Raw genomic sequence first — 19,072 nt, 5'->3', positions numbered from 1 at the left:
TACGGAGGCAATAGCTTTTTTGATCAGATCAAATATGCAACAAAAATGTCAGTCACGTCTGTCGACCAGTTGTGTAAGAAGTGTATACTTTAGGAACAGAAATTGCTTCTCTCAGCTTGGATATGAGCTACCTTCTTCAAGGTTATTCAGTATATCTCTGCTGGAGATAACACGTGTGCCTGTAATTTCTATTCACAAGTCAGCTATTTCAGCTTATTCTCTACTTCCTTATTCTTATTTTGCAGGGGAGAAAACAGAGCTTACATGGAGTTGATTAGACTGATTAGAGCTTCTCGCCTAAAAATCAGTTATCTATTTTTTCTCTTAGTACAATAAGAAATACAGGTTTCAGCAGTTGGTTTCTTTCAATACACAGAAATACACTTTTGGATAAGGATCTGTTTTATGTCACTCATTCTCACCATCATGCTGTATTTCCCGGAATTCTTCTTATTCCCTGCCCCCAATACCCTGTGTGATGATATTCTTTGTCTTTTTTATGGATGGAAGGCTTAACAGGAACCATGCTCTCTGATGTTCTCCAAAATCAAATTTCTTTGGCTAATTGCTCCGTTAATTTGACAAATGGATAAAACGAATCACATACGCTATTGCTGCAAAGCAGCCAAGCAGGTTTGTAAAATCTGTCAACTTGTCATCAAAGTTAGTAAGTTTTCTAACAACATAGTGGCCCTGCCACATCATTGGGGGGCTGCAGCCAGATACACCAATTACGTGTTCTTTTTCCTCTTCTCCCAACTCAAATCTACAAACAGCCAAAGGTAGATGAAACCCTGATTAAGGTAGCCAACTAAAAATGAACTCTACAAACTGGTGTATCTGCATGCACCAATAATGCATTTCCACTGACAATAGTTCTGCAGCACACAAATGCTGATTTGAAGTTTGTTTGCCCTCTCAGCATATTCGCAGTGGCTCTGCTGCCACCAAGATCCCAAACATCACAGAATGACGCTACAGAATTTATTTGGGTGAGGAACAAAAGTGTCACAGCAATAACTGCTGTTAGATTAGATTGAATACAGGTTCTGTTTTCTCTGTTTCTCCCCATATCCATGATTCCCCTCTGCCTGCAACTTTCTCCAAATTCCCTTGCTCTCTTCACTGGGATCCATCGTACCATTTATTGTAACCTAATGCCTACGGCATGAGACTCAGAGGACAGGAGCTAATTCATTGTCCTTCTTCTTTATAAAGCAATATCAGCAAACGATTCTACGAGTACAATTCCACTGTGGATGTGACCATAAAAAGCAACTGGCTGGTAGAGGTACCTCCGACAATACTCAATGACTTATGCATGACCAAACCATGAATACATTTAATTTTTAATGGCTGACTCCAATGATAGTTATTTTTGTAAAAAAATCATTACCTAAGTGTATAATAAAGTTAATAAAGATTTTAGTATTTATTGTAACTTTCCTCACAAGACCTTGTTTTCTTCAACTGAAATCAAACTAATCAAAAGAACTACTTCATAACACTCAATTTTGTTTTTACTTACAGCTTGCAAAATGTTTTGGGGAAGATGCTTCACATTTTTATATACAATATAGAAGCTGGAAATTTAAATGAACGTACTAGACCAAGCAACACTGTGGAATGTGCAACTTGTTCCTGCACTTCTGTAGGTTTGTATCTAAGTTTTGAGCTAAACCTGGTTGCATTTGATTTACATAAACTTCATAGGTCAGTGATTTGCCTGCCCTATTTGTGTAATAGAAATGTTAATGAAATGGGTGCATCAGGGCAACTAGACCGCTTGCATCTTCTAAATATCACTTCTAATATATATTAAGTGTTAACAATAATATTTTTTAACTCTGATTGCTACACAAAGTTTTAACATAGTAAATGCATATAAAATATTTATGCCATACAAATTGATCTTAATTTGATGATACTGCCCACCCCCATATTTTATCATAAAAACAATAGAACAATCATTTTTAGAAACTGCTAACCAAAGGAAATGCTTACTAAATGCTTTTCCGCACTATGAGGAATGCATTTAGGCTCTATGAAGATGTATGCAGCCCACCAGATGCAGTATGTTATGTGTGTTCAGCCAGAGTCAAAAGGCAGAGTATTTACAAAGGGTTAGGAGGATTAGCTTGTTAAAAACAACAACTGGAAACAAGCCACTTCACTTGCTTACAAAGAAGGGTCAGGTGCCTATTTTTTATCCCTCTTTTTCATGTGCAAACTGCTGTGCTTCCCACTTGATCCCCACTTGATGTAAGAATGAACCTCTTGCTGTTCAATAAAGTAGTACAGCTGAAGTATAAAATGTAGTATAAAAATGTAAAAATCTATGCAATCCATCACAACTTCTGCAAAATTCTTTATAAAATTGAAGTGGAACAAAACCTGAGAACTGAAAAATTTGGTTCTCTGCAAATCAGAGAATCATACAGCAGAAAAGAGGGAAATGACTATCAATAACTACAATATCTCAGTAAGAGTATCAATAAGAATTCTACAATTAATGCAACTGACAACGTAATGAGCTTTAACTAACAGTATAACTACTAGGGAGCACTGTCTCATAAAAAACTGCTCTGTAAAATTCTTCTGGTTATGTGTATTATCTTCTAGACTATATATCTACACCAAAGGGGAGTCAGGGTACAGTTAGCTTCATTTCATACAAAACTCATGTCAAAATTGGATTATTTATACATGGGGGAGGGTGGTGGCAGGGGGGGAGTATATTAAGCAATGAAGTCTAGAACTACATAAGAAAAACAAACCTGTCAGTTTTGCTTAGTTATGATATTAGTATCACAGGAAGAGAACAGATCCTATTCTTTAGAGATCTCCATTGGTACACACAAAGAATGAGGCCACCAGGTAGAAATGTACTCTGCTTTCTCTTAAGAACTTGTTCAATCTCTTGGGCAGTTAAAGAACCAAAAGTTTTCACTTGTAATTTCACTTCCCTAAATAAATAATTTTGCAATGCTTTAGCTCCAATGAATTTGCTACTGAGACTGAGATGTAGAACTCTTTTTTTTTTGCTGAGAATCTTGTCTGTTGTTTCCTATCATATACTACCTTCTGCCAAGAACAAATATTGCATATGAAATATTTGTACTTCTGAAACTCCAGTCAGTTTCTGCCACAGGTAACGTAGCACCTCCAAACAATTTTAGATCTCAAATCATCACTGTTGAAGATTTAAAAAAAACAAAACAAAACAAAAAACCCTTCCTAAAATATACTACAAAGGATGGACTACTGCGTGATAATTTTTCAAGAATATAACACACCAATACAAGAATTTTAAAAAGTACTTTACTTTCTTTTAAGATTGTCTTACACAGTATCTTTACTCCCCAATTAAATAATAAAGCATGTCTAATAACAACAGCTTTAAAGTACTTCTGCCATAACTTCAACACTCACAGAAAGGATTCTTCAGTGAAATCCAGTGATGCAATTCACATGTTCAGAGTCTGAGCAGTTGTCGATTTAGGTACACGTGAATGATGCACTCATTGGAACTGAACAACTGAACAGATTTTGAAAGTCAAAGTGACCTACTGTGCATTCTGTCAAACAATTTACTATACAGGATTATTTAACTCCTGGCACAAATGACATTTTTTTCCTCCAACATTCTCATGGAAACAATTGGATGAAAAGGTTTCTCAAAGAGAAGATGGAAAGTACTTTGTTGAGACTGCTGCAGCACAGAGCACTGAAATAAAAGACAGCAGAATTCCTACTATAGACTGAATGAGGAATATTAAATATATCAAGTTTACAATTTCCTCTGGAATTTGATTTTACTATTTAATGATTTACAATACTTAATAATAGTTAATAATATAACAAAATCCAGTATGAAATATTTTCCCTTTATTTCATTGTTCCTAAGATCCTTTCTATACACATTTCTGTATCCAAACCACCAGTTTCTTCCAGTTTTAGAAGACATTACAGTATCTTTAATGCACTAAACCCAGTTCCATCATTTATTGACACTCCTCAGCTGTGACAGTAATGCTTTCAGATTAATGCAACTTTGCATTGTATAGACAAATTCTGTCGGTTTACCTAACTGCCCAACTCTTAACTTCAAGCCTCTGAAGTTCTTATAATGTAGGCACCTTTCCATTACTATAGATATAGCAACGTAGGTATATAAGCACCTCCCCTCGTGTACACTTCTGCTGTTCTTGAAGCAGCAGACCATGTTGTGTAGAAAAATCTTTTTGCTTTTTAATAAAATTCACTCCGTGTCCAGACTTTTTCAGCAGATATTGATTTTTTTACTCGCAGTGTGGAAGTGGATCGCTGAGAAAAGTGGTAGCTTTTAACAACTGGTAAGGCAGAAGAGATTCTTAGATAGACAGGCACAGGCAACAAGTTTGTTCTTCCACCATGTACTTAAAATGTACACAGGACTGGCTCTTGCAATAAATGCCAAGCAGCTCACTACCACAGCAACGGTAGTGATTCAGAGAACAGCAACTACAAACATCATAGCTCTAGCAGATTAACCTAAGTAAAAAATCAGACAGCAGTATTTCTATATAATGTATATGGATAATGAAAGACAGTAATTCAGAATAACAGAAATCACATGCACCTAAGGTGAGCTGCCCAATACTATGTGTCTGATTAAATGAGTTACATTTTTTTTAAAAATCCTCATTTTAAAAAAGCTAACACGGAAAAGAAACAAAGACACAACATATTTCTGGATAAAATATTAAGCTGTCTTAACAATGTGACAAGTTATTAATTGAGAAAAACCCACAAGTTCCAGCTAGGTTAGGAAATCCATCTTTGGATTTATGCTTTATGTTTTATGCTTCAAAAAGTCAAAAGAAAACTCTGCTGTTACAGACTCCCTCTTGCCTGCAAAGAGCGATGAGGAGTTAATAGCTGCTCATTAAGATGCTGCAGGAAACAAAATCCCTAGGAGACAAGGACATCTAAAAGAACTTTGTGCCTTTCTCTGTTCTTCTCATCCCAGGAATGACCAATGCTCAACAGCAGAAATCAGTAAAACTTGCATGAATTGTAGAAGAGTTTGAGAGAGACCTAGTTTTAGTCCTTGCTGTTCATGGATTAATTTCATATACCACTGCATAAACTATTTAATTTGAAAGAAAGAACTGATTAACTTCTAGAAAGAAGTAGCAATAACCCAATCATTTTTCACTCTTGCAAAGGGAGCTGAAGCCCAAAAACTGAGGCCAAAAAAAAAAAAAAAAAAAAGGTGCAATATGTAGGTTTCATTCAGCTTTGAAATCTGCAAAATCCACTACTTGAGTGATGTACATGATTGCAACACTACACAAAATAAAGCTTATTTCATGAAGTCTGCCTACAGTCTATCTGCAAAAAAGATTAAAAGACAAAGCCTAATTAAGGTGTACAAATAATTCCTGAAAGCAAACAGCAAGGGTGGAAAACATTATTTAGTGTTGCTATGATGTACTTTGAGAGCTGTAAAGGACTAACAAAAGTTTAGGTGCAGTCTCAGATAAAATTTCTGAACCATGACATCTAGCTGACTTCATCAAACTCCCAAGTGAAGTGAAAGAAACTCCAGCAAATTCAAAATCTAAAACCTGGCTGGGCAGAACAACAGAAAAACCTACTGGGGGGAACAATTCTGCAACAGTCACTGAAGGATGGATGACTAGGTCCTCTTCCAGGTATAAACTCAGTGAATATATCAGTTGAATTTACTAAGGAAGTTCACTAACTTTAAGCCATGGATATTATCTTAACAAGGAATCAGTTAAAACTGCATTATAACCACGTAAACACCTTATCCTAGCCTGTACTCTAACAGACATTTTAAGAAAAGGGAACCCAGAGGATGGAGTGGATCTTCCCAAATACATTCAACAGAAGAAAAGAAAAAAGCATGGGTTATAAATTGCAGTCCTCCGAAGTAATCACATAAAAACAATATCGTCTTGCTTCTTACATCTGCTTTGTGTATCTATCTCCTCATGTTTCCAACAAAAGCTATTTACTCACTAAGTAAAGAGCTAACAGCAGGGAGACACTGAAACTTACTCAGTATCAATATACCTTCAACAAATTGTTACATGAGTTGTGCCAGCAAAAACCTTCATTACTGATGCCAATGCATGAACCAAAAGGGATATATGTTCTTTAGTGTAACACTTCTCATCTGAGGCATTCTCGTCTAAAATTAAACAAATATTTTTTTCAAATTAGATCCAGAAGCAATGTATAAACACAATAAAATCTGAATTCCAAGTTGATATGAGTCACTGTCAGACACATTACTCTTAAAAGAATGGAAAACTTCAGCTGAAACTGAAAGTAATGAGTAAGTGGATCAGGGCAAAGGAACACCTTCTGGAAATCCCAAGCGTAACAAAATAATTATATACCTTTCTTTTTGAGACCAAAAGACCTGTATTAGTTAGGAATTTGTTTTGTTTTCAGAAACAACTGAAGAAATTAGCTGCTTACATGCTACAATGCTGCCTATCATCAGAAAGGACACCTTGAGAAAGCAGAGAAGAATAAAGAAAGCAAATTGTAAAAATTTTCATGGAATTTAAGTACTGCACTGAAGTGAGAAGAGGATATATGAAAAACACTCTCCTGACAAGTAATTTGTAGGATCTAGACATAGTAGTTCAGGAAACGACTATCAGAAATGCTACAAGTTTTTTTATCAGAGATAATAAGGAAGGAAAAGAGTCTAACAAGGAAATAAAACTGAGATACAATTAGGCTGATAACAGGAAATTTAGTATCCTGGAAAAGGGAAACTCTAGAAGCTGGAAAGACTTGTAACTCTTCATGACTGTTCCAGAAGCTAATCTTCTGTTGAAAAGTGCACAGGATAGACTAAAGAACACCTTAATGAAACAACAACAACAAAACTAACAAAAAAGACCCATCAGAAAAAAGACAAAATAAGGTTGTATTTCATTGTTGCAGGGATTTGATAGATATGATGTTCCCAGGGATTTGTGTGCAAATTCTTCATTGGTTTCTTTAAACCAAGTTTTGACTCATAAGACAAAAAACTAACAATGTATTCTTTCAACTTAAATACTTTTTTTTTAAAATTGATTAAAATGTTTGTAGTATAACTTGATCACTGCAGGTGGAAATCTGATTACCTGCATATTTTCAGTGAAGCTGCCTGAGACACCAACTGCATGAATTCTCAGTAGGTATAATTTTCAACCAAGCAAATTCTATACATTCAAGACGAAGCATTTTTTCCTTCAATTTCTGATGCTTTTCCACATTTTGTTTAAAGTTTATATAACCTGCATATTATTTGAAAACTAGCTGTTTTTCTGAGGTAATATGAATTTTAAAAATACTATATTAAAAATAACTAAAGTGATACACTGAAAAAGGACTTATGGTTCTTGGGATAAGAAGTGAGTTCTAGCAGCATCCTGCAGCTCCGTAGTGCTGGAGTAAATATTACTCCTCCCTTCCAGCATCTGATGTCACTTCTCTAACAACAATCTAGGGAAGCAGCAAAATAACACTGGGAGTTAAAGCCTGGAGAAAGAGAATTGCCACTGAGATCTGTTCTTGTCACCAGACCCCTCAACAGCATGAAGCTGGTGGGAAGTGAGAGACTGCCAGCCTACTGTCTTAAAGAGTTTGCAAAGTTGTGAAAAAAATATGCCTGGAGGAGCAAGGGAAGGTTGGAAAGGCTGAGAAGATAGAGGACAGGAGAGCATAGGAGACTGTAAGGGAGTAAAGACAGACGTCTGTGTCCTCCGGTTCCTTGGAGCAGAATACAAATTTACTGGATTTCTAAAGGTTAATGTGAAAACTGGAAGAAGGTTCCTGCTGGCTCTTATGCAGAACGTTGTCTGCCGTACTGGGAGCCATCTTCCACAGGGACAAGTTGGTGTCAGGAGCATTGGAGCAAGGTGCTCTGCCACAGCATCCCTCTGATTCCACAGCTGTTCTTGCACAGGTGAAAGAGGCTACTGACTCATGGGATGCTGCCCTGCCTGTACGGTTAGACATCATTTTGCATCAAAAGAATTGTGACCAGCACATCGAGGAAGGTGATTCTCCCCCTCTACTCTGCTCTCGTGAGAGCCCACCTGGAGCACTGCATCCAGCTCTGGGGGCCCCAACATAAGAAGGACATTAAGATGTTGCAGTGAGTCCAGAGGAGGGGCACGAAGATGATCAGAGGGCTGGAGCACCTCTCCTATGGAGACAGGCTGAGAGAGTTGGGGTTGTTCAGCCTGGAGAAGAGAAGGCTCCAGGGAGACCTTACAGCAGCCTTCCAGTACCTGAAGGAGCCTACAGGAAAGCTGGAGAGGGACTGGTTACAAGGGCATGTAGTGACAGAACAAGGGGTAATGGCCTTAAGCTAAAGGAGAGTAGATTTAGATTAGATATTAGGAAGAAATTCTTCACTGTGAGGGTGGTGAGGCACTGGAACAGGTTGCCCAGAGAGGTTGTGAAGGCCCCATCCCTGGAAGTGTTCAAGGCCAGGTTGGATGGGGCTTTGGGCAACGTGGTCTAGTGGAGGGTGTCCCTGCCCGCAGCAGGGGGGTTGGAACTAGATGATCTTTGCGGTCCCTTCTGACAAATCACTCAAGATTCTATGATTCTATATTTAGGGTATCTCTGAAGACTGCAAAAGTAGTAACACTACATCTGGAAAGATTAAAAGCTAAAGTTAAAAGAATATTAGTTACGATTATTTTAAGTGTAGGAATAATTTATTATGAAATTATGACAGGGTTCATTATGACAGAATATTCTCTCCACTTCCTAGTTCGTACTGGATTCAAAAGCCACAAACACTCATAATAAGCTAGAAACTGTGGCAGAGCTAGGAAAAGAGAGGTGAGGTAAGTTGAATTAAAAGAAAAGAGGCAAGAAATCCTGCTTCTTACTCTAAGTTGCGACAATGATTTATTCCCTTACTATGGACCTTACAGATATAGTCAAGTCCTTGTTCTTAATCTGTGAGAGAATGACAAAAAGTTTCTGCAAACTGGTAATTGACCATTTTCCCAGTACAGAAAGAGGAGGAAGCAGCAACTAGGACATACTGCAGTTTGGTAATACTGTACCGATCCAATGGCTTTTTTATATTAGCTGCAACCGTGCATTTTAAATTAAGAGATCTGTAAAATTTCTTATTTAGCTCCTTCGATCCATTGTATTTACTGAACATAGCTCTACAGGGAAACCTTAATCTTTCTGAGCCTCAGCGACAAATTGTTTTTCCCCCCTGTTATTACCTACCTTCCACGGATTCTGAGAATTACTGTAGGTAATATTAGTGATGTGCTTTAATACTTAATTATTACTGTATTTAATACTGAATACAGTATTACTGAACAGTAATACACCTATCAAATGAAGTGATGGAAGCAAAGACTAAATACAATTCAGCTTTTTTTTTTTTTTTTTATAAGGAGGGAAAGGGTTTTGAGCAGTTCTATGAAAAAGCCGGATGCTGGTACTGAGATCAGTTTTTGGCTGGTATGTTGAACTGAATCAGATCATGAAGGAGCCAGACGATATTTTTTCCCCATTCCTTGCAATTCTTAATTTTTTCAGACTGGTGCATATTTAGAAATAAAACCTAGGCAGGTGGGCAAGACAATATGATAGAAATGCCAGGCATAAAAGCAAGTGGACAGGACAGCAAAAGAGCAAGTATCAGTGAGTAAGCAGACTCAAAGAGCAGCAAGGGGACACTATAATCAAGAAGCAGGTGAAAAGGCAGGAGGAAAATGCCAGACATTCAGCAAGTCGATAAAGCAGTACCAAACAGCAGGTGTGCCAAGCAGCAGAAGAGCAATTCCGCAAAGTCAGCAGATGCACTCAGCAGGAAGGTGATGCCAGGCACTCAGAGTGGGAGACAGGGCAGCACAAGGCCAATGCCCGTGTGCAATCAGATCGAAAGGACGGTAAGGAGGCGATACATGCCGTTCAACAGATGGACAGGGCAGTAGGCAGTCAGTGTCAAACAATTAGCTGGTCAAGAGGTAATGCCAGACAGTCAGGCAAAGGGCCAAGATTTCAGGAGGACAATGCCACGCAGCCAGCAGGTAGAGAGAATAAAAGAGAGTAGTGAATGCCAGGCAGTCCCCAGACAGGCAAGGCAGCAAAAGACCAAAGCCCATGAACAATCGGATGCGACTGTCAGCAACGACAAAACGTAAGCCTGCCAACCAATTGACAGGGCAGCAGGGTGGCAGTGCTTTTTCAGTAACTTAGGATACCATGAGTGAAACAGTCCCAAGAATCTAGATGCTCACCCTCTGGTAATATCATTAGATCAGAGTGAACCATGAAAATCCACAGGAGAATAGCACACAAATGGAAACAGCAGATGAGTCTGACCCTAGCACTTGGGGAGGCCATGGGACCTTCCTATAAAACAAAAATATGAGAATCCACAAGAAAATCAAACAAATGGGAAAAATGTGTCTAAAAACTGTTTCTGATGATGATTAAAAAAGCAAAAAAATACTAGCAAAGAATTAGTTTGGAAATGATTGGGTGGGATTGAAGATGTTGCTTACCCCTCTCTGGAGCCCACATAATGGGAATGTTGGGAATTTCTGCAGCAGAAAAACAGAAGAGAAAAGGGATTTCTGACTCCCAGTTCAAGGAAAGCATGTCAATTTAGGACTGGGTAACCTCTTGGGCAAAAAATAAGAATTCAACTGAATCTTTGCCCATCCCCAGAATCATGCCTTTATTGAGGTTTGCAAAAAATTTAAGAAGCCCACATCACTTTCATCTCATGACATCCCACCCTTATTCCCCAAAACCACACTTACCTCTAGCACAAGGTGTATAAGAGGGGAAAGGGGATGGTCTTGTGAGCTCAATCCCATATCCACTGCAAAATAGCTTGTGAAGATGAACAGGAGTACCCATTAGCCACTGCCGGCCATTTGTGAGATAAACTGAAGAAGCCATTAACTGTTACTCATCACTAGCGTAGGCTGGTGTTTGAATGTGGCTTAGATACACCCACACTCTAATGAAAAGAATGTCTTACGAGTCTTGTGGGGTAACCCTCTTCTATGGCAGAGTTGCAAAAGTACGAAACTTATCAACACCTTTTTTTACCTTGAATCTCCTTGTTAACTTAAGCACTCTGTTATTTAACATGGTTAGTTTTTTAAACAAATTAAACCATGTTTCAGAAATCTTAGATGCTTCTCTATTTCAGTAACACATAAGGAACTCTGGAAGGTAAAAACTGAGAAAATCCCAGCAGTAATAAAATTCAGTAATTTAACTCATCTGTCATTTCAGTCATGAGTCTTTTTATTCAGTATCTTCCTAGTAACTAAAAGTCAGCCAGCCAGGAATCAAACTTCTCTATTTCTGTCCTCTTAGAAGTCCACGCTGTGTGTGTACTTATCTGTCTGCACATTAACTTCTTATTGGTAACACTGAAAACCTACATCTCACTTTGACAAGGGAATAATATGCAACAAGAAGCCAACTGTTCCCTCCCCTGTAAAATGTAGAGAACCTTAGACACAATAAAGGAATCATTAGTTCTGCTGTGCACTGCTGAATTAGGATTTGGAAAGGTCACAGAGACAGAATCCATATGAATTTGCCATGTACTCATATGCAACAACCCTTTAAGGAATACAGTAGGAATAGGTCAAGCTGATGGAACATTATTTATACTGATCCTCGGTATCAGCCACTCATTCCCCCTTCTAGCTCAGCAAGGCACAGGAATAATAGAGGCTAACATAACTTCAAATTTAGAAATTGGGGTCATAGAACAGGAATTTCTTCCATACCCACACTTTCCTGTATCAAACACTACTATTTGGGCTTAAAACAGAATGACAGGAAATTTAGGCAGAGGAGACCAAGTGATTACCATCATATGATTAGTAATGGCATAAACCAGCCAGGAATAGCATACACTGACTGAACCAGAGTAGATATTAATACTATAGAGTACGAGGTACTTAGAGCATGCATTGGCAGTTTTATCAAATCCTGTGACTTCATGGCCAGCAGCAACTACAGTTGGTTGCACCACATCAAGAACAAAACTGCTGGCACCTTCTCTCCAAAGGGAGATCTTTCAAGGCTCAATGAAAATGAACTATGAGAAACTGATCTCAGCGAACCACAAGAAAACGTTTATTTGTGGAAGAAAAGATGGACTTTTCGAAATCTAGTGAAAGTTTAAATGTCAATAATAAACAATCAACAGTAGATTATGCACCTCACTATTAATTTGGGTATTCTCATTACCAAATAATTGGGAAAAAGAATATATGCATGAAGTGACAAGAAGCTAAAATATCTGTGAATGGTCTAAATCAAGGTTAAAAAGTAATTATTTTCTCGTCCATAATTGATAAGACTTTCATGCTTGAGTATCACAATAGTCATTTTGGCTTTCTATTCTGGTACTTACACTGAGTTAACATCTTGCTAAAGCTTCACTGCTCCACGTGGTAGCAATTAGCTGAAGCAGGCAAAGGACCAGTTATAATCCTAAGAATAACTGCTGAAGCCAGCTGCTTTCCAAGACTGTTCTAGTTTCCTTCCACTTAGTGGCTGGAAGAGCTCCTACACAGCAGGCAAGGAGCAAATGAGAAATTCTCTACTCTTTAATAAGTATTAGTTTTAATGATCTACTATCTTAATAGTGAGTCATTTTGCTATTCTGGTGCGCTTATGTCAAAGGACTAACACACTCAATTTTTGATACATGTTAAATCTAAACTAGTATTTGCCCTCTAGTTATCATTTCTTTAAGCTGCCTTCACAGAGAAGTCTTCCTAACATGTCTACATTTTTTTGTTAATTTTCTCCATATTAAGCTTTTATTAAACTCTTTGTAATAGACCATCACCAGAAAAAAAATGACAGATTAAGGGCAAGAATTGCGTAATTACAGTCCTGACCATGTTTTCAAGATTATTTTGTCTTAACTCAATGTTTAATTTTGTTCAGTTCCCTATTATCTGCTGTGAAGAGATGTTTTAATGGAAACTATTTTTAGAAATGCCTAAAAGGAGAAAAAATTACAAAACTTCCAAATTGAAAATTTTGTTATGCATAAGTCCAATGGCTGGCACATTTTTCTCCTCCAGTTAGAGAAAGGACTGCAAGGTCTACCCACTGTCACAGCTACACTGCTAATGGGAGCCAAGCCAGTTAATTTAAACCAATGGAGAGAAGTCCACATGAGCTGTGGTCCCTACAGTGAAAACACGGCTAGAAGGCATCAGTAATGCCAGGAGGAGGAGAACCCTTCACTTTACCCCGGTAAAAAGTAAATCGTAATCATATTGTTCTTCTGGGTGTATTTTTGAACATAGTTGGGATCATTAGGATACAGGACATACTGAGTCTTCTTCCAGCTTCCATTCTGAAATTACTTTGGAATAAAAAACTTAATTGCAAAATTTAAGATAAAAAAAGCGAGACTTCCTGGTTCATTACTGTGGCTTTGCTTCTCATTCTATGAAACATTCAAACCCCTTACTGCTGTTTTACTACTGTTCTCTTCAACACAGCTTGCAAATATTTCATACAAGTTTGAAAGACAGAAAACAGAACTTCTTTTTTCTATTTGAGAGTATTAAGGAAAGCTAAAATAAAGCAAATAAAAGTTGATCCTCAAATGGGCAAAAATACCCAACTGCTTATCAGGAATTCTATTAGTAGTATCTTTAGGATATGATGGTTAGATGTCTTTACACAGAAGGTTAATATATTAGTTAAATAATTTAAAAGATAATTGCCCCAGCATCCTCAGCCACTATTATCAGAGTTTTGAATTTTCAAAAAAGAGACAGAGAAGTAATTCATAATCCTTTTGGACGCAGGAAACAAAATTGCTTATCTATTAATTTCAGGATCTATTTGATTGAAACTATCTTCTCATTTAACATATACAGAACATAAGGCTAGAATCTAGTTTGGCCTTCTGCACAGGATAACTCATCAAACATCATCCATGACTTCTGCAAGGAGTACAAGATAACTTGAGTTTTTTAAGACATCTCTCCCACAATCAATCACTTTTGATTTGACAGGATTAAAACGGAGAATACAGCTCTTCTTTAGGGAATTTGTTTGTGTGATTAATCTCTCATTGCTGAACAAACAAACCAACCCAAACACATAAAAACCTTCCATTATGATGGTTTTCTTATTAGACTTTTCCAGCTCAAGCTTCCTATCACCAGCTATTGTTACAATTCTCTTTAGTAGACTAAGCAAGCCATTGGTACCTTACATTATTATTTCCCAAAGAAAATACAGTATTTTAGTTACAGTAATACATTGTATACCTTACACTATTATTTCCCAAAGACAGTACAGGTAAAAACCAAGTTACTTCCCAGTGTTCTTTATGATAAACTAAACAGACTGAGTTGCGTAGCTCTCACAGGAAGCATCTCTCCTAGCCATCACGTATTTTTTGAGCTTTTTCCATATCCACTGTGTTATTCGAAACATTTTAAAAAGGGAGTGTCAGAAAAATATGCAGCTTTCCATTTTAGACACATCAATCCCATATACAGAGACAAAACTATCCTCTGTATTCCTCTTCCTTTTTTTTTCCCCCATCATCTTCATACTAGTCTGTGTTAGGAATCCAGACAGAAACAAGTTGAGAGACATACATTCTTTCGATCCAGTATTTCAGCTGGATACAGAGACAAGGAAACATGTTCAAAACCACTGTTTATGTAGCAGAATGTCAAGAATTTACCAAGCCCTCTTTATTTATCAAAATTAGCGTTCTTCAGAAATGCTCTCTCTGCATATATATCCTCCTTCCTTTGTTGTTTTTTTTTCTTGAAGAAACTGGTAACGGTTGTTTAGTGTTCTGCTATAATAATATGCCTTCCAAATACGAGATTTAAAATCTAGTTATAGAATTTTTAATTAAATGAATAAAACACACAAATATATTTGGATTTTTATAACACCAAATACAGCATTTCAAATAATAAATTTTCTTGAAAAATTAAAGCAGACTGGACAAAGACCTAATCATATAAGCTTGGAACTGTCTGGAGGACTTAGAAAAAGGGAATGGTACCTTATGGAGTTGCTGATAAACTTCTAACAGAGTAGCACAGAATTTGGAAGGAGTCTGTCACAGAGCAGGCTATTCCATTTAAGCATATCTGTTGCCCAGATGCACCGGGCAAGGTTTCATAATTCAGACCCTTTAGAAGCAAGCTGGGTTGGAAACATAATTTTCTAAGAAAGATGGAGAACAACAGTTCTCAAAAGGTCTGATGGCAAGTTACAGGATCAGACATCATACATACACAGCTCACTTCATTTTACAATAGCTCTACACAGAAATCAAACTTAACATGTAGTGAGACCTCCATTAAGAGATATGGAAAACTACAGCCTTAAAATAGACTACAAAAATAAAGGCTGAAAAACGTTATTAAATTGGAGGGTACCTTGAATACTGAAGGGTGAGAAACTGAAACAACAGCCTGGGTAATTAGAGGTTGTACAATTTCATAGTATTCCTATCACAAAATGACTAACATCCCATGTGAGATGAAGATTTCATTCCTCCTCACTATGGAGCCATACTGAAGTGCCAGTTTGTAAAAAGAAAATTAGTTTCTTTTGCCCAGTGACAACACCAAGATGTTTTTGGTATGGCACTAAGAAGAGCTGAATACTGCTGAAGAACAACAGAAGAAGTACTCCCATATTCACAACGAACAATACTAGAAATCCTGCTGCTCTGGAAAGGCATTACTTGAACCAGGGAGGATGAAAAAACCTACATATTATTTCAAGTTTAAATTATTGCCTATTAAATGGAAGTTGTGATTTGCAATGTCTTAGTGGATTTGGGTTAATCTGGGGGGAACAAGTGTTGCTGTGAGAGTATGGCTATAACATGACATACCCTGTTGTGTCACAGGCATCTTATTTCATTAACAAAGTTGAAGGGAAAGCAAACAAAAAGACAGAACACATGAAAATTACAACTAATAGATATTAGGAGGGTTGTCAACACTACTTGGGACAGAGAAATGGAAGGATAGAGACATTAAAATAGTCTGTAGAAATAAAATGGAATTTGAAGAACAATTCACATTAAATTCTAAGGAGAAACTTGGGAAACAGCAATAGTGAAAGATACCTTAGGGAGCTGGGAAAAACCAGGTGATAGAAAATTTGCAATTGGTAATGATTATAAAGATGCTGGTGTAACTTTGAATTGAACATACAAAGACTTCGTATCACAGCAGAATAGAGAATTTCTTCTCTCCAGATATGGCTTTTGTGTGGCTAGGTTTGGAGTATTTTGTTCATTCTGTGCATGTTTTTTTCAGAAAAACGCTGACAAATAGGAGGGAGTTCCAGAGAACAAAGATTTATTTTCATGGACTACAGAACTTTGATGACAGAATAAACAAATATGCATATATTGTTGGATTAAATGAAAATAAGTATGTGACTAAATGTATTGAAAAACAGTCTATAAATATTGAAGAATATAATCAGCAAGAACCAAAAGGAACATTCATCATTTTTCCAGACCATTGGAAAAGGAGGAAGACTGTAAGGAAACATCTGTCTGGTTTTACATGATGGAAGAGAGCTCGTCTGTGCTTCTTCTAAAGTCTTACCTTAAAATTTCAGGGCTGACAATTATCTGCAGTGTGGCTGAACTATTTGTGAATAAACACAGCGACACAGTTCAAGGATATGCAGCACCAGTTGAGGCACAATAAGTTGACTTCTATTGCTATTATCTAAGTACATAAAATTAGTCTTGTAGGGGGGCAAACAAGCCTTGTGAGCCACACTAAAGACAAAGGATAAGAAAACAGCCAGAAGACTCTGTCAGGGGCAGACAAGTGAATTCTTTGGATGTGCAATTTTGCAAAAGAATAAATGTAAAAATAGAGCAGACAGAAAATAGAAAATGGCGCAGAGCACCTGTATACATGAGATTTTTCCTTTCTCCCTTGTATTAACCAATAGCAATAGAGAAAGTACATTTCTATATGAAATGATACCTAGTGATAGATAAAAATGCTGCCACATTATTTAAATATTTTCACAAAAGATAATGTATGTTATCATTAACATTCTGTAAGAACTGTAACTGTCTTTGCAGTTCTAAGGAAAAAATGTTTGCATTTGGAAATCCAAACCAGAAGTTCCCCAAATCACTTTGGCCATATGTAATGCCCTGATGTCTGTCCAGCAACAATGACTTTTTAAATCAACAAGCAGTCTGCACGAGCACTTCCAGTATGGATTTAAATACTACTCCCATACATTACAGGCAAAATAAGATAGTATATAAAAAAAGTAGTTTAATCTACAAAATTAAGCCTACACTTTGGCTTTAGTCCAAATGCGAGCTACCATCAACTGCCATAGTAGATGAAGAATTGCAACATTCACTAATAATATCTACAAGACAATTTTCTTTAAATTCAGCCATCCACTGGGTGAATTTTTTTTTAAATATCCACATGCCTTTCATCACTTCTAGTCACATAGACAAAAAGGCGAAGGATAATCACACTGCTTAATATAATTGACCCTCATCCCTCAAAATGTGAATCATAGTAACTAATTAAAAAGCTTCTCCCCACCCACTGACTAGACCGAGGCTATAAATTTAGGGACCAAAGATAAGTAAGGAACATCAGATATTGTGAACACCTGTAAAATCATCTATTCTATTATAAGAAAAAAAAGTCATTACACATCATTGATACAACTGCAATAATCTGGTATAATTCTGATATAATGTTCAAAAGGTAAAATGAGTGGGAAGCTGAGTAATTTTTTTGAAACTTAATCATAAATTTCTGAAATTTCAAGAAGTTATTTAACAGATACATTATGTAGGCACTTAATTTCAATTTAATCAATAATTACAAAATTCAATTAACATTAATTCTTTGGGCTGTAAATACTCTCAGGAACTAGCTTTATCTTGCACAGTACAATAGCAATTATGTATCTATGCTTAAAAAAGCAAGCTGAAAAACGTGTTTTCTAATTTAAAATATAGGAGGATGAAGGAGAAGCAGGACTGAATCATTCCAGCTGAAATATGACCCAAGGGACTACTCTCAGGAAAAATGCTGAAATGTCTTCCAGTATCAGATTCAATTACTACCAGTTTTAAAATCATGTCTTAAAGATGACATCTCAATAGCACAATGTCATGATCACATCATTGCATTATCAGTTCAGTAATGAGAGGAGAGCATGCTGGATGAACACCACACATGGAAGGGATAAAAACCATTTCCTACATCCTGAAGGCTTGCTAGTGCACATTTCATGTCGACATGATGAATTTTCCATTTTGAATTAGTTCTCTCATTGACCCAAAAGACATAAAATATGGGGCCAAAGCTTACGCTTCTTCATATGTTTTTGTTATGACACATACTGGCAAACTAATTTTCTTCCCTTAAAAACGTTTGTTTGAATGAGTGATCTAATAAACCCTATCATAAGAACAAACCTTGTCATTGCCACTTTGTAATAAAAACTGGGATTCAATGTCTCCACTGTGATTTCAGTTTAGTCTTGCATGTTAATCCAATTTAAATGAGTCAAAAGTTAGTAAATACTGTCCTATATAAATTCTTTCTAAGTACGGGATTAATTCCACTGTCAGAACACTTAATTCTGTTATAACCAACCGAAGTCTTGCATACCTATTATGTTTAAAAACAAGGCATTTTTTCTTCAGTACAAGTTATTAATGATTTTTATATCAATGTGTTTTTATTACACAGTCTAAAGACACTTCAACAACTCAGATAATTTTTAAAATGGCTCACTGTAAGATAAAAACTGATCAAATAAATCATCACCACCTGTCTTAAATAATTAGTTTGAGTAACAGTAATGAAGCAATGTAAGGAAAATACTAGGTGTTTATGTGCAGAGATCTCATTTGCTTATTTCTTGTCCCAAATGCTGCTTGCGAATCTGTGACTAATTTTGGGGACTGGCTGTAACGCTTCCCTGGCACTACTGCCTAGGCTTGACCCTGCAT

At 36.8% G+C, this 19,072-nt stretch overlaps 1 protein-coding gene across 24 annotated transcripts in view; it reads right to left on the bottom strand.

The window, feature by feature from the left end:
* The window catches only part of GPHN (gephyrin), a 301,803-nt gene that overhangs the window by 120,829 nt on the left and 161,902 nt on the right, over positions 1-19,072 (bottom strand). For 11 of the 24 annotated variants that reach the window (XM_075754153.1, XM_075754157.1, XM_075754156.1 and 8 more), the window contains one exon: positions 10,566-10,604. The exons of the other annotated variants lie outside the window; for them this stretch is intronic. In XM_075754153.1, coding sequence (XP_075610268.1) covers positions 10,566-10,604 — 39 coding nt within the window. The remainder of the gene's footprint in view (positions 1-10,565; positions 10,605-19,072) is intronic. 24 annotated transcript variants of the gene reach the window in all.

The sequence above is a fragment of the Balearica regulorum genome, chromosome 5 (genome assembly GCF_011004875.1).
Source record: "Balearica regulorum gibbericeps isolate bBalReg1 chromosome 5, bBalReg1.pri, whole genome shotgun sequence".
NCBI classification, from domain to species: domain Eukaryota; kingdom Metazoa; phylum Chordata; class Aves; order Gruiformes; family Gruidae; genus Balearica; species Balearica regulorum.
The sequence above is the reverse complement of the archived record's forward strand: the minus strand, read 5'-3'. Positions and strand labels throughout refer to the sequence as shown.